The sequence below is a fragment of the Tiliqua scincoides genome, chromosome 4 (genome assembly GCF_035046505.1).
Source record: "Tiliqua scincoides isolate rTilSci1 chromosome 4, rTilSci1.hap2, whole genome shotgun sequence".
Classification (NCBI taxonomy): domain Eukaryota; kingdom Metazoa; phylum Chordata; class Lepidosauria; order Squamata; family Scincidae; genus Tiliqua; species Tiliqua scincoides.
The window spans coordinates 170259124-170271347 of NC_089824.1; the positions used below are offsets into that span (position 1 = coordinate 170259124).

Here is a 12224-nt window from a genome sequence, read left to right on the forward strand (position 1 = left end):
TCCCAAACTGGGGAGCTGCAACCCACCAGGGAATCAGAAGCAGGGCATTCCATTTTAAAGGCAGTAGCCTAGCTCCAAGGGCAGCAACATTACTGCAGAGATTGCAGCACTGCCACTGCCAAAGTGTTTTTTTTACCTACCTGAGGGAACAGTACTGGCCTCCTGCAGGGTCCTGGAGACTAGCAGCCCCCTCTGATCTCCTCCGCAGTTTGTTTACAAAGCCTTTATCTCCAATCTAAAACTACTTCTGGTTTTCTAAGAAAACAGGAAGTAGCTATACTTATCAACTTTTAGGTATCTAAAAGTTACCAATATAAATGAGCTGATGTTGCCATGACAGAAAGAGATTATGAAACTGAAGGACCATAATTCTGCCTTCATCACATGCTTTTATCTAGAAAGGAAGCAGGGAACATATTGTTAAAAATCCACAACAAGAGGACCACTTCATGTTGTTACTAAACAGTAGGCTTCTGGATAAAAGTACCAGAAGGATCTCTTAACCATCATTAGTCAGCATAATCCTACCCTGCACCTGTTCTCGCTCCAGAGTTGCCCTGTTGCCCCCAAACAAACAAAGATCCTTAACTGCTTTGTTACTTCTTTTCCCTGTTGACAAGAGGTGTAGACAAAAGCTGTTGCCAAATATTTCTTAGTTAGTTTTACTGCTTTGTATGGGATTCTGTATGCCACTCAATTCCAAACCAGCTCTTTGAACATCAAACTATATATCATGGTTACCCATTTTACTTTCCTATCTTCCTCGAAAAATAACCAAGCAAATTTTTATTGAAAAAACCCACATTCACATTTTCTCTCTTAATGTTCACTATTCAATAATCTTAAATCACAACACAGGTAACACAGGCCTACAAAACTGAGGGTCAGAAAAGTTTTTCCCAAACTTTATGGTGGTTTGATATGAATTTGGGGTGCCAACTCCAAAAATGGCATCTGTTTTGCCCTATCATGTCTAGTTTTGGAGATATAGTATAGCCTCATTAGTGAATGGTTCAAGCAGCTTCCTCATGGTGCTGTAGCTTCCTCATGAGGAAGCTGCTTGAACCATTCACTAAAGAGGCCATGCCGTGTCTCCAAAACTAGACGTGATGGGGCAAAACAGATGCCGTTTTTTGAATCAGCACCCCAAATATACCCAGGAATTGGTGTAACGTTTAAGGAAGCAAAATGTGTGTTAGCCTGTGTAATCAACTGAGAAATGCTGAGAAGTCTGTTTTAAAGGAAAGGTGCAACATGTTGAACTAAAGGAGCCAGGAAGTTAAGACAACATGAATCCAAAGCATCAGGCAATTAATTATGTCACCCCCCAAAGGACATTTTCTCAGACAACAGCACCCTGTGATGCATGCCAATTGCTTTCATAACTGAAATTTCAAAAGCAGTGATTCAAAGGAAAATACCTCCATGGCCATGCCCAGTCCTTGGAGTGCTGGACTTTGGATCCTAGATCATGTGAAGAATCTTGCTCAGAATTATATTAAAATTGGACAGACAAACCAGGACTGGAAGTCTGAAATCTTACTGTAATACCCTTCCTACACCAACATCAGTTGTTCAATTTTTAAAAAATTAATTCTACATGACTTAACTCGTGCAACAGATTGGCTCCAGCAACTTTAAATTTAGCACGTTTTGCACATCAGGAACTGAATAAGCTCAACATCACATCTTCATCATGCTTTCTATAGGTTGTCTTTCATCTGACAATCCAACCTGCAGAATCTGTAATATGCATCCATCCTGCATAGTTCCAGTAACAAACAGTACTGTTTCTTGGCATGGTTAGGTGTGAATGTCATGCCTGCATTGCCAAATAATTTGATTCAAGGGGAGTAAAGTTCCTGGCTAGCAGATGAGATCACTGAGGGGGATGCGCTGCCTTCTTGGAATTTATGCAGCTACACAAATTCAAAACAGTATCAACATGCTTTAAAAAAAATAAGAATATATAGAAGACTGACAAAACAAAAATATGTGCCAACAAATCAATTGTACTATGTTCTGAATCAGGCAACAAAGTGACTTTTTCTCTGTATCACAGACATGTTCTAATTCAAAATGTTAACTCACACCAGGCACAATCCTAACCAGGTCTACTCAGAAGTAAGTCCTATTGTGGTCAATGGGACTTACTCCCAGGAAAGTGAGGTTAGGATTGCAGCCACTGATACTGTCTTCTGAAGCTCCAAGTGTACACCTAACTGAGGCACATCACAAAGGTTAAATATAAAGCAACTCATTGCGCATTATTTTTTTAAAGGGAAAAACTGAGAATAGATTTACCTTTCACTTAAGAGGAATTAACCATAATTTTGATTCATTCAATAGAATAAACCATCTCTAGTTTCATTTACAACTCTTGGGGTAGGGAACATTGCTAGAGCAAGATTTGCATCAGAAGGTCACCTAAAAGTAACCTACAGAAAACTGGGTGGTATGGATTCTTCACATTTGAAGGGAAAAATGATGCACTGTCAGTTACTAAGCTAATCTGAAGCATGTTTACTGAGAAATAAATTCCAGTGCATCCCTTGTATAACCTGAGAGACCCCATCTGTCATTTTCTTTTCCTCTTAGCTGTGACTGGAGGTTCAGAAGTTGATAAACTGACAATAGCACTGATTTTAGTATGGCACACCAAATCTCAGTGGAAAGACTGGATTAAATGCCTCTGTTGTCACTACCTAAAATCGATGCTATGATGTCCATTAAATTTTATCTAAGCTTTTAAATTTTTTAATGGCAAAGGTCCAGAGACATCTGTGTTATGTGTATTCAGTAATAACTTCAAAATTTTCAGCTTCCATTTTAGGGGGGAAAGGTATTTGTTCTTAAGACTACTTGAAATCTTAATGCTTGAAAAGCTTGAAAACGGAATCCAAACATGAGAAGTTAATTAAAAAGTAATGCAACATTTTCAAATCTCAAATTTCAAAAGTAACAAGAGTTCTGCTGTTGTCATCCTCAAATCACCCCAGCTGGTTGGAACAAGAAAGGACATGGTTCAGCACAAACCAGATGTCAAATTGGTTCAAAAAAAAAATCCATATACATAGATGGTTTATGGGTGTGCTATCCAAAAACAGCAAAGAGAAGAGAATAGCAGTGTTATCTATGATTTAAATAATGATAAGCATACCAATCCTGGAGCAAACAAGGAAATACTTCCAGTCAGCCTTGCAAACTTGAACATTCACCTATTGAAACTGCCATTAAGACAACAACTGTTATGCGCTCTCCACATCTAAAAATAATCATTCTGTGTCCACAATAAAGTAAAAGAATTTCATGACTCAATTCATGAAACCCATTTCCTAAATTTTCATTTGAAAGCACTGGAGGGGGAGGCAAAAAAGGACAATGGAAGGATGGTAGAGCAAAGCGATTCCATTGAAGTCAACACTGTGGGACAGTAATAACTATAGTGAAGGGCACAGAAGTCTCACTCCCAGTCTTTGAGGCTGGGCCCCAAATTCTGGCCATCAGTATCTATCATTTGGGGGACAACGTCTTATTATTTTGGCAAGCTCTGGGTCCTCAATAATAGAAATAGATGATTGCCTTGTATACCCCTTAGCCTTCTCGGTGTTATCTCCACATTTTCCACAACATATCTGAATTTGGAAATGTGTAGTGAGAATGCTACAGTTGGGCCTAGTGGCTCCTATATCAGTCTTCTATAAAATCATTGCTAATTAAGGACATTCAGATTCAGAGCTTAACATTAAGAAAGTGGCTGTACTTTCTCACTAACAAGGAGCACTCAGTTTTATCTCCCCCAGTTTGGCATTGGCAGGATCTTTATTCCATTCCATCTTACTACATAATTTGAAAGCACTCACTTTACTGAAACATGTATTTTTACACTCAATTTCCACTCAAGGAAACAAAGGGCCCAATCCTATCCAACTTTCCAGCGTTGATACAGCCATGCTGATGGGACATCTAGTGTATCCTGTGATAGAGGGGAGCAGCCACAGAGGCCTTCTCAAGATAAGGCAACGTTCCCAGTCAATACCCCCAAATAGCCACCTATAAACCTCTATTATGGGCCAGGTAAATATCCTGCAATCCTAAATGCAAAACAAGGAAAGAGTTACCCGCTTTCTGGATTCTAAAAATATGGAACTGGTTTGCTATCAGAAATAATTCAACTGCTGAACAATAGCCCCCCCCCCCCAAAAAAAAACCAACCATATATAAAACAGAGCTTGCACTACTTATCCCCACAAAGCCAGCCTGGCTATTTAACAATAATATGGGCCAACACATGTGTCTGCTATTAGGCCTCAGGTTATATTAATAAAAAGGGCTGTTTACAAATGTGATTCAGCACACTTGGTAACAACATTAGAAAAATCCTACAAGAATCCTGGAACATCATTCACACCACAATGGCATAAAGATGCTGCGGCTGGGCTTAAGTAAATGGGCAGCATCCCCTTGAGACGCAAGTATTTTCTGATGGGACTTAGCAAGAACACAGCAGTCTATGATGTGAACCTTTGTGCAAGCTTTCTAGAAGAACCAGTTAATTTTATTCAGTTAAAATATTTTGACTGGACTATTCAGTTAATTTACTCTGAAGGGGCCTAGAAATTGGATGGAAGTCAAACGTGCCTCAATTTAAGCCAGGATGGACAGCCAAAAAGATAGATATTGCTGCAAATTTTCCCAGATGAGCAGAGCTTGCTAACCACACCCTTGCTCATAAATTAGGGCTTGGAGGGTTCAAGGGTTCCAAAATGCAAAGAGATGCCTTATCGCTTCAGTCAACCATAGTTATATTCCTTCAGACTTCAGTTACAATTTACGACTGACATAGATTGCTAATGTGCCATCTGAAAGTACCATTTGGCATCTCCCCCCCCCCACTACTTTAAATCATGCAGCCCTGAACATATCCAAAACTCTTAGCCAAATTTTTTCCAGTAAAGAAATCTGCACTTGGTTTTTCCCACAATGCTTAGTTCTGTTCTTCGAAGTAACCTTAGAACAGCAGAAATGCATACCAAAGAGCATAATCATTGCCGGCCTGCATTTGCTATGCTAAATGAATTCAGAAATGTGGGAGGAACCAGTATTGCTGGCACTTCCTTGTGTTACCATCACCTTAAAGCAGGTCTCCAAACCCCGGCCCGGGGGCCAGATGTGGCCCACAGCAAGCCTCTTTCTGGCCCGCAGCCAACCTCTTGTTCCCTGAAAGTCTCTGGCCCATTCAACTGAACATGACCAGAAGTGTGCTCTGATTGTATCTGGAGAGCAACCTGAGGGCCAGAGAGGTTGAATGAATGAGCCCATTCATTCATTTATTCACTCATCTAAGTTCCATCTCTAATTTATTTATTTAAATTTTATATTTAATTTTTTTTCCAGCCCTCCACAGCACGCCAGATATTTGATGCAGACCTCTGGTTAAAAAGTTGACCCCTGCCTTAAAGAGACACTTCCTGACCAAAAACAAATGGAGAGCTTCACTGTAAAGCACTTCCTTATACTTTTCTAAAGAGTAAATCATGTCCTCAAAGAACCCCACTTCTCTTTAAGTCTCATACAGTAACAAAATATATAGTTCATAATGTTTAGAATCCACATAATCTATGATAAAAGAATGGGTCTATTCTCTTGGGGGGAAATTGTGTCTATATAACTGTCATGTTTCAACAGCACATCTGATTTTTGAGACTTTAGGTGACTCAGATTAACCAAACGCTTTGTCCAATTTTGAACTAGGACATCTATAGTTTCTGAGTCCAGAAAAAGCGCTTTCAACCATATGAGATTTTCAAAAAACAAAGCAAATATACAGACCGCTTTCACTGCCTAAAATTAGAGCAAAGGGTGCTCCTGCTCCAGCAGCCATTACATAATCATGCCTTCATTCTGCTAACCTGGAGGGGGCTCAGAATGTTCTTTCAACGGCAAGAAAAGAACAGCAATCGCAGCTGCTGACAAGTGATGAAGGACTTGCATTTTTGAATTATTTCTGAGGTGGTTGATGCAACTCATATGACATTCAGCTCCATAAAAAGTGAACATGAGCTAACTGAGAACACTTGTCTCCCATCTTCCCATTTAAATGGGGCCAACAAATTTCAGGTTCTCATAACTATATCGTTGGCAGAGAATAATGAGAACGTTAAATTGCTGGGCATGTAAACATATTTGATAAATTCCTAAGCATGCCCAAGGGTGCATCTTTTACCCATGTCATGTTGGCAACCTTCAGTCTCGAAAGACTATGATATCGCGCTCTGAAAGGTGGTTCTGGAACAGCGTCTAGTGTGGCTGAAAAGGCCGATTCGGGTGTGACAGTCCCTTCCACACCGGGAGCAAGTGCAGTCTGTCCCTGGTCTGTCTCCCTGGCTATGGGCCTTCCTTCTTTGCCTCTCTGCCTCAGTCTGTTGGCCAAGTGTCTCTTCAAACTGGGAAAGGCCATGCTGCACAGCCTGCCTCCAAGCGGGCCGCTCAGAGGCCAGAGTTTCCCACCTGTTGAGGTGCATTCCTAAAGCCTTCAGAGCCCTCTTGCAGATGTCCCTGTATCGCAGCTGTGGTCTACCTGTAGGGCGCTTTCCTTGCACGAGTTCTCCATAGAGGAGATCCTTTGGGATCCGGCTATCATCCATTCTCACAACATGACCGAGCCAACGCAGGCATCTCTGGTTCAGCAGTGCATACATGCTAGGGATTCAGCACGTTCCAGGACTGTGTTGTTTGGAACTTTGTCCTGCCAGGTGATGCCGAGGATGCATCGGAGGCAGCGCATGTGGAAAGCGTTCAGTTTCCTCTCCTGTTGTGAGCGAAGAGTCCATGACTCGCTGCAGTACAGAAGTGTACTCAGGACACAAGCTCTGTAGACCTGGATCTTGGTATGTTCCGTCAGCTTCTTATTGGACCAGACTCTCTTTTACCCATATACATGTTTAAATCAGAAAAGGACTTTCTGCCATTTTTAACACCCTTCAAAATGAAATTACTCACTACTGGCAAAAGGGCCTTTTCAGGGTAGCTTAAGAATTGCAGGGCATGACTGAAAAAGCCTGGGATCCATACAGCCAACTAAATTATGGTACAGGGTAGAGATGTATTAGCGAGCTAGGCCTATTTAAGATGGAGGTTTTACTAAATGTAGAATTTTTTGTATTTCACATTGCCAGACTGTGACAGCCAGTAAGCTGTGAAGGATCAGAGACTGGTCTACTGAACAGGTATGAATACACAAAATGCACCATAGCCTTCTGCTTGCCCAGTACACAATCAGTCTTTTCTTCAAAAATATTTCAAGAGACCCATCAGACTGCAACAACGAAAAATGTGATGCAACCAGCATTACAATGGAAGGCAGGTCAAGTCCTTATCATCCAGAAACTGTTTTAACTTCTCCTGGAGAAGGCTCAAGACACTTAACAAATCTAGGTGACCCTGCTCTTTCACAGAATGAGAACCAGCGCTAACAAATAAGCAATTAATTACTCAATATAACAATCCCTGTTATGATATAGCATAACAATCCCCAATGACCTTTCAGTCCATTACAATCCAGACAGTTCTACCCACACCCATGTCTGTTTAATATTTATTCTCAGTGGTTTACTGTGTCAGAGTTCTCTATTTAAGACCTTTCTGCATTTCCAAAGTTGGAAGACCTCTGCTAAGACATGCCAGCCTATTTTAGAGTTTCCCTAGAGTGCCTTTCTCTCTTCTGGGGACAAAAATCTGATTAGTTCATTTCTTGACTTGTATATTGCAATTGCTTCGGCAAAAACAAACAAGTAAGTTCTCCTGCTCCACCAGGTTAAGCATTTCAAGTACCTGGGAATCAACTTCCATTACAGGCTCACTTGGGCTTTTCATCGTAAGGCAGTGCAGAACGCATCCAACGCATCCTCAGCTATTTCCCGTTTCTTTTTTACCTGCGGCAATGGTTATGTTCCAGCTGCTCTGGAGGCATTTAAGGGAAAGATTCTTTCCCTGGTCCTTTATGGCTCTCCCGTCTGGTATAAGGCTATTACCCAACCATTAGAACGCATTCAAGCCTCCTTTCTGCGGAAGATTTTGGGTTTACCCAGGTGCGTTCCCTACTCGGTTCTGTGTCTTGAGGTGGGGTTAATTCGGCTAAAGACGACTGCTTGGCTTAGATTACTGAAATTTTGGTTTAGGACTTTATTTAACCCTACCTCCTCTGGTCTAATGCTCCAATTATTGTCGGATTCAGTCCTGCCATTAGAGATCACTGATCTTCTAACCAAGCTCAAGTCAATAGGGCTGGACACTGCAGAGCTAGGCATGATTGGGTGTGATGCTGCTTACAGAATCGTCAAAGAAAGAATTCTTGACATCGAACAACAAGAGCTGTTTAGTGCCGCCAGAACCACATGCTCTCCACTCTATCTCCATGTTCCAATCAGTTTTGGGAAACTGGCCTCCTTCTTTTATCACCTGGAGTGCCCACAGGCTCGGAGAGCATTCACACTTGCAAGATGTAATGCTCTTCCATCAGCCGTGTTATCGGGCAGGTTCAGTGGTATTCCCTACTCGGAGAGGAAATGCAAGTGTGGTAGGGATTGTATTGAGACCATAACACATACCCTTTTCTACTGCCCACTTCATGACGTCTCACGCAAGAAATATCTAGGCCCTTTGCTAACTAGGATGCAGGGCTGGGAGGACTCAATCATGCTTCAGTCTCTCCTTTCCACATCTGACTCTGAGACCCTTGATAGGGTCGCTGCCTTTTTATCTGGGGTAATTGCCAGGCAGAGCTCTGGAACTCTGGGCAGTATGTGAGGAAAAGACTGATGTCTATGTTGTGGTGTCTTTGTATATTTTTGTTTTGTTTTGTTCTTTCTCTGTATTTTATGCCAATAAAGGTCTACTGAACTGAACTCCTGCTCCACAATGCACGAGTGGCCTGTTGGTCACCCTTTTGTAGGGTACCAAAGGGAACAGAATTGGGTCTCAGAGCAAAGCTTCCAAAAATTTACCTCCTGCACTATCAGTGCTCTAGAGCCTTGACTCTGTCCTTTATTGACCAGTGCAACTCTGTGGATCAAAGGTGCCATTTAGGCTGCTGTATCAGTCTGCCCAAAATCAGCGGATCCCACAGGTGTGTCCTGGTTCATCAAGCTTTATAAAGCCCTAGCCCCCAGAACTTGCTAGGCAGTTTGAGCAACTCATCTTGAGCACAAGGATTCTTCTGCTTCCTTTTACCATTTTCTGTCTCGGGCTCTTACCCTTGCAGGATAACCTCATGCTTAGTTTTGCCTCCTCTACCTCATACTTATTGCCTCAGATCTCAACAATGCTCCTGCCCTGGAACTCAATGTTGCCTGTTTTGGACCATATCATTGTCTGCTCCCTCTGGAATGAAGTCCAGTTTTGCTGGGTCTCAACACCCAATAGCCTGAAACAGACCCTTGCTGAAGCGTGACATCCTTGCTATGTATGTTTAGCCTGAAATCGTCTAAATGCAATTAAAGTCTTAAATGCCTAGCCAAGTGAAAAAGTCACAGTAGTTCTTTAGGATTTTAACATTTTACATGCATTGGTCTACAAATAAATCCATAGCAACAGCTGGTAACATCATTTATGTGTATGTGGTGGATATGGGAGATGAAAAGTCAGAGTTTCTGCATCCTGAAGCAGCTATCCAAAAAGAATGAAATGAATGAAAAAGAATGGAAGTCTGATCCTGAAAAGATGAGTCTGAACCTTCTTCACAAATCTGTGCTAAGGTTGCAACTTTTTTCCTGCCAGGGCTCCATGAAAGAAAAAGGCTATGTAACAAGTAAAGCATGCCAGGAAAAGCTTCATACAAAGAACTTCTACTCAAGGCAGGCCTATATTCATGAGGACAATTGAAGCAGCTACCTCAGGCAGCAGGTTTGTCCACCAACATTCTGCTCCATGATTCAATGATACAGGTATCGTGTGCATATCTATAACCCTGTATCACTTTTATGAGATGGAAATTTATGAAACAAGGGGTTGATTAGAATTGGTTAAGTTTTCTTCTTCCAAACAAACAAAACGACTTGCCCTAAAAATACACAGACATCCCCAGTGCTATCTGATGTTATCTTTGCCAATGTCTCTCTGCCTATCTTTGCTTGTGACTTGGCCTGGGATCCATTTTATGATACAAGAAAATTTCCTAGCAGGTTGCCAGGCTGCACTGTGGGGTGGTGTGTCAGAGCATGCTCGCTAAGCTTTGTATAAAGGCAAAATGAAGTCTACAAGCTTGCGGAAGAACCAACTAGTGCTGACTGCAGGTCTAAAGTATTCATCTTAGAAGCAGTTTTCATTTTGCTCCTTACACAAAGCAGAATACAATTTTTATAATACAGGCTGGAAGGAAGAGTCATTAGTGAATGTTATTCTCCCATATTAAATCAGCATTTAATATATGCCACCACTTCTGTTTCCCACATCTTCTCTACATTTGTTATGGTTAAAGAAACATAAATAATTTCCTTACTCTCCAGCATATACTTCTTGGTAATGGGTAAAGGCAGCAACCGGATATGGCTAAAGAGGGAGCCCCAAGCATGGGCGCTGGAGAGTGTAGTTTCAGGTGGTGAAAGGGTATATGGCTGGATCATAAAGTACGCAGTTAGTAAAAGTAACCCCAGGGTAACCAGGCCCTGCAAGAGAAGACAGGCATTAGATTAATCACAATTGTAGTAATCGGGCATGTCTTCAAAGCAAGAATGTTACCCAAAGCAAGAAATTAAGGAGAATGTTTGTATCTGTATTCCAGACTGTTGAGATGTGTCAGTTTAAGCCTCTGTGTTGCAAGTTTTGGTGTTAAAGTTATCATCTGATCCTTATTTGCAGTTACTCAGAATGAAAGAGAAAAAGCTAGCTGACAAAACAAGTATTCCACATTTTTTTTTTGCTCTTAGTTCCACATTGCAACCCTTTCGCTCTATGGCCATGATTCAGAGAACGATGTGACTACTTCTATGAGCACAATAGGGCATTAAAAAAAACACCATCTCCAGTCCCCAACATTGCACAATCACTTTTGGAAACTCAGGTGAGATTTAAGTGCAGTTTACAATGCAGACCAAGTAAAGAGACTATTGGAGAGGAAAAAAAACAGGTCAAAAATCTACATCTGCACACACAGTTCTCCCTCACATCAGATGGTTATCAGGATTGCCACTTCCTGTGTCAATAAGCAACACGCATTGATCAATTTGTGATTCCCAACATTTAATTGTAATTTCCTAGCAAAAAGCCATAGTTCATACTCCTTGTTTTGTATTTCTAACATTCAAACCCAAGCAAATTTGCATATACAGAAGTTACATAAGCCTGTATCAGTATCAATTACAAATGCTTTCTCCTTCATGACCCTGCATTCACATGCCCTGTCATACAGGGGTAGTTACCTGTACTAACTAGATATTGCCAAGATTTGCAACTTGAATTTAAATAAAATATGCAGTTTTGACAACTTGTTTTTGAGAAGTCTACTTATTATTTGTAAATCAGTATTACGTATTCTTGAAATATCTGCATCTTAGTAATATTTTAATCATTTCACTCCACCATATGTGATGCAACAACATTTTCTATTCATGCAATCATTTTCATCCTTACGAACCTTGATGAAATACAACTGCAAGTGAAACACACATGCACAAAACCAAACCCAGAGATTATATTTAAAATGAGGAAATGGTCATGTGGATTTTTCTTGCAGAAGAATGCTACTCAAGATTAGTAAACAACTCAAAATGAAATTCATAAGTGAATTTCATCAGGGCCAGCTTTCTCTTGAGAGAGGAAGGCCATTGGGCACCCAGGCTTAGGAAAATCACATAACCATCAGAGGGGAGTGAAGAAATTGCCAATGAGAGTCATGGAATACATGAATTACAAGAAAGCCTCAGAGATCCCTGGGGAGTCAGGATAGCATTATTACATCATTCAGTCCGGAAACAACACTTGGCACCTCCAGCCTCACCTGGTCAGATCATATGACAAGCAAGACGGAAGAAATGATTCCTAGCAGAGCCCTGAAATTGCCCAACTCTGCCAACCTCTGGTGACAGAGCTTTCCAATAAGAGCTGTTGCAAAAATACTCTGATCAACGAAGTACTATGAGAAATGCTACCTGAACTACTACATGAGGGACTCACATAGGAGCCATAGCTCAGTGGAAGGGCACGTAATTTGCATGCAGAAGGTTCCA

The 12224-nt window shown here is 41.2% G+C and overlaps 1 protein-coding gene across 2 annotated transcripts in view; it reads right to left on the reverse strand.

Moving 5' to 3' along the window:
* Positions 1–12224, reverse strand: part of C4H6orf89 (chromosome 4 C6orf89 homolog) — a 35437-nt gene that overhangs the window by 15000 nt on the left and 8213 nt on the right. For both annotated transcript variants that reach the window (XM_066625288.1, XM_066625289.1), the window contains exon 3: positions 10499–10664. In XM_066625288.1, the coding sequence (XP_066481385.1) occupies positions 10499–10664 (166 nt within the window). The remainder of the gene's footprint in view (positions 1–10498; positions 10665–12224) is intronic.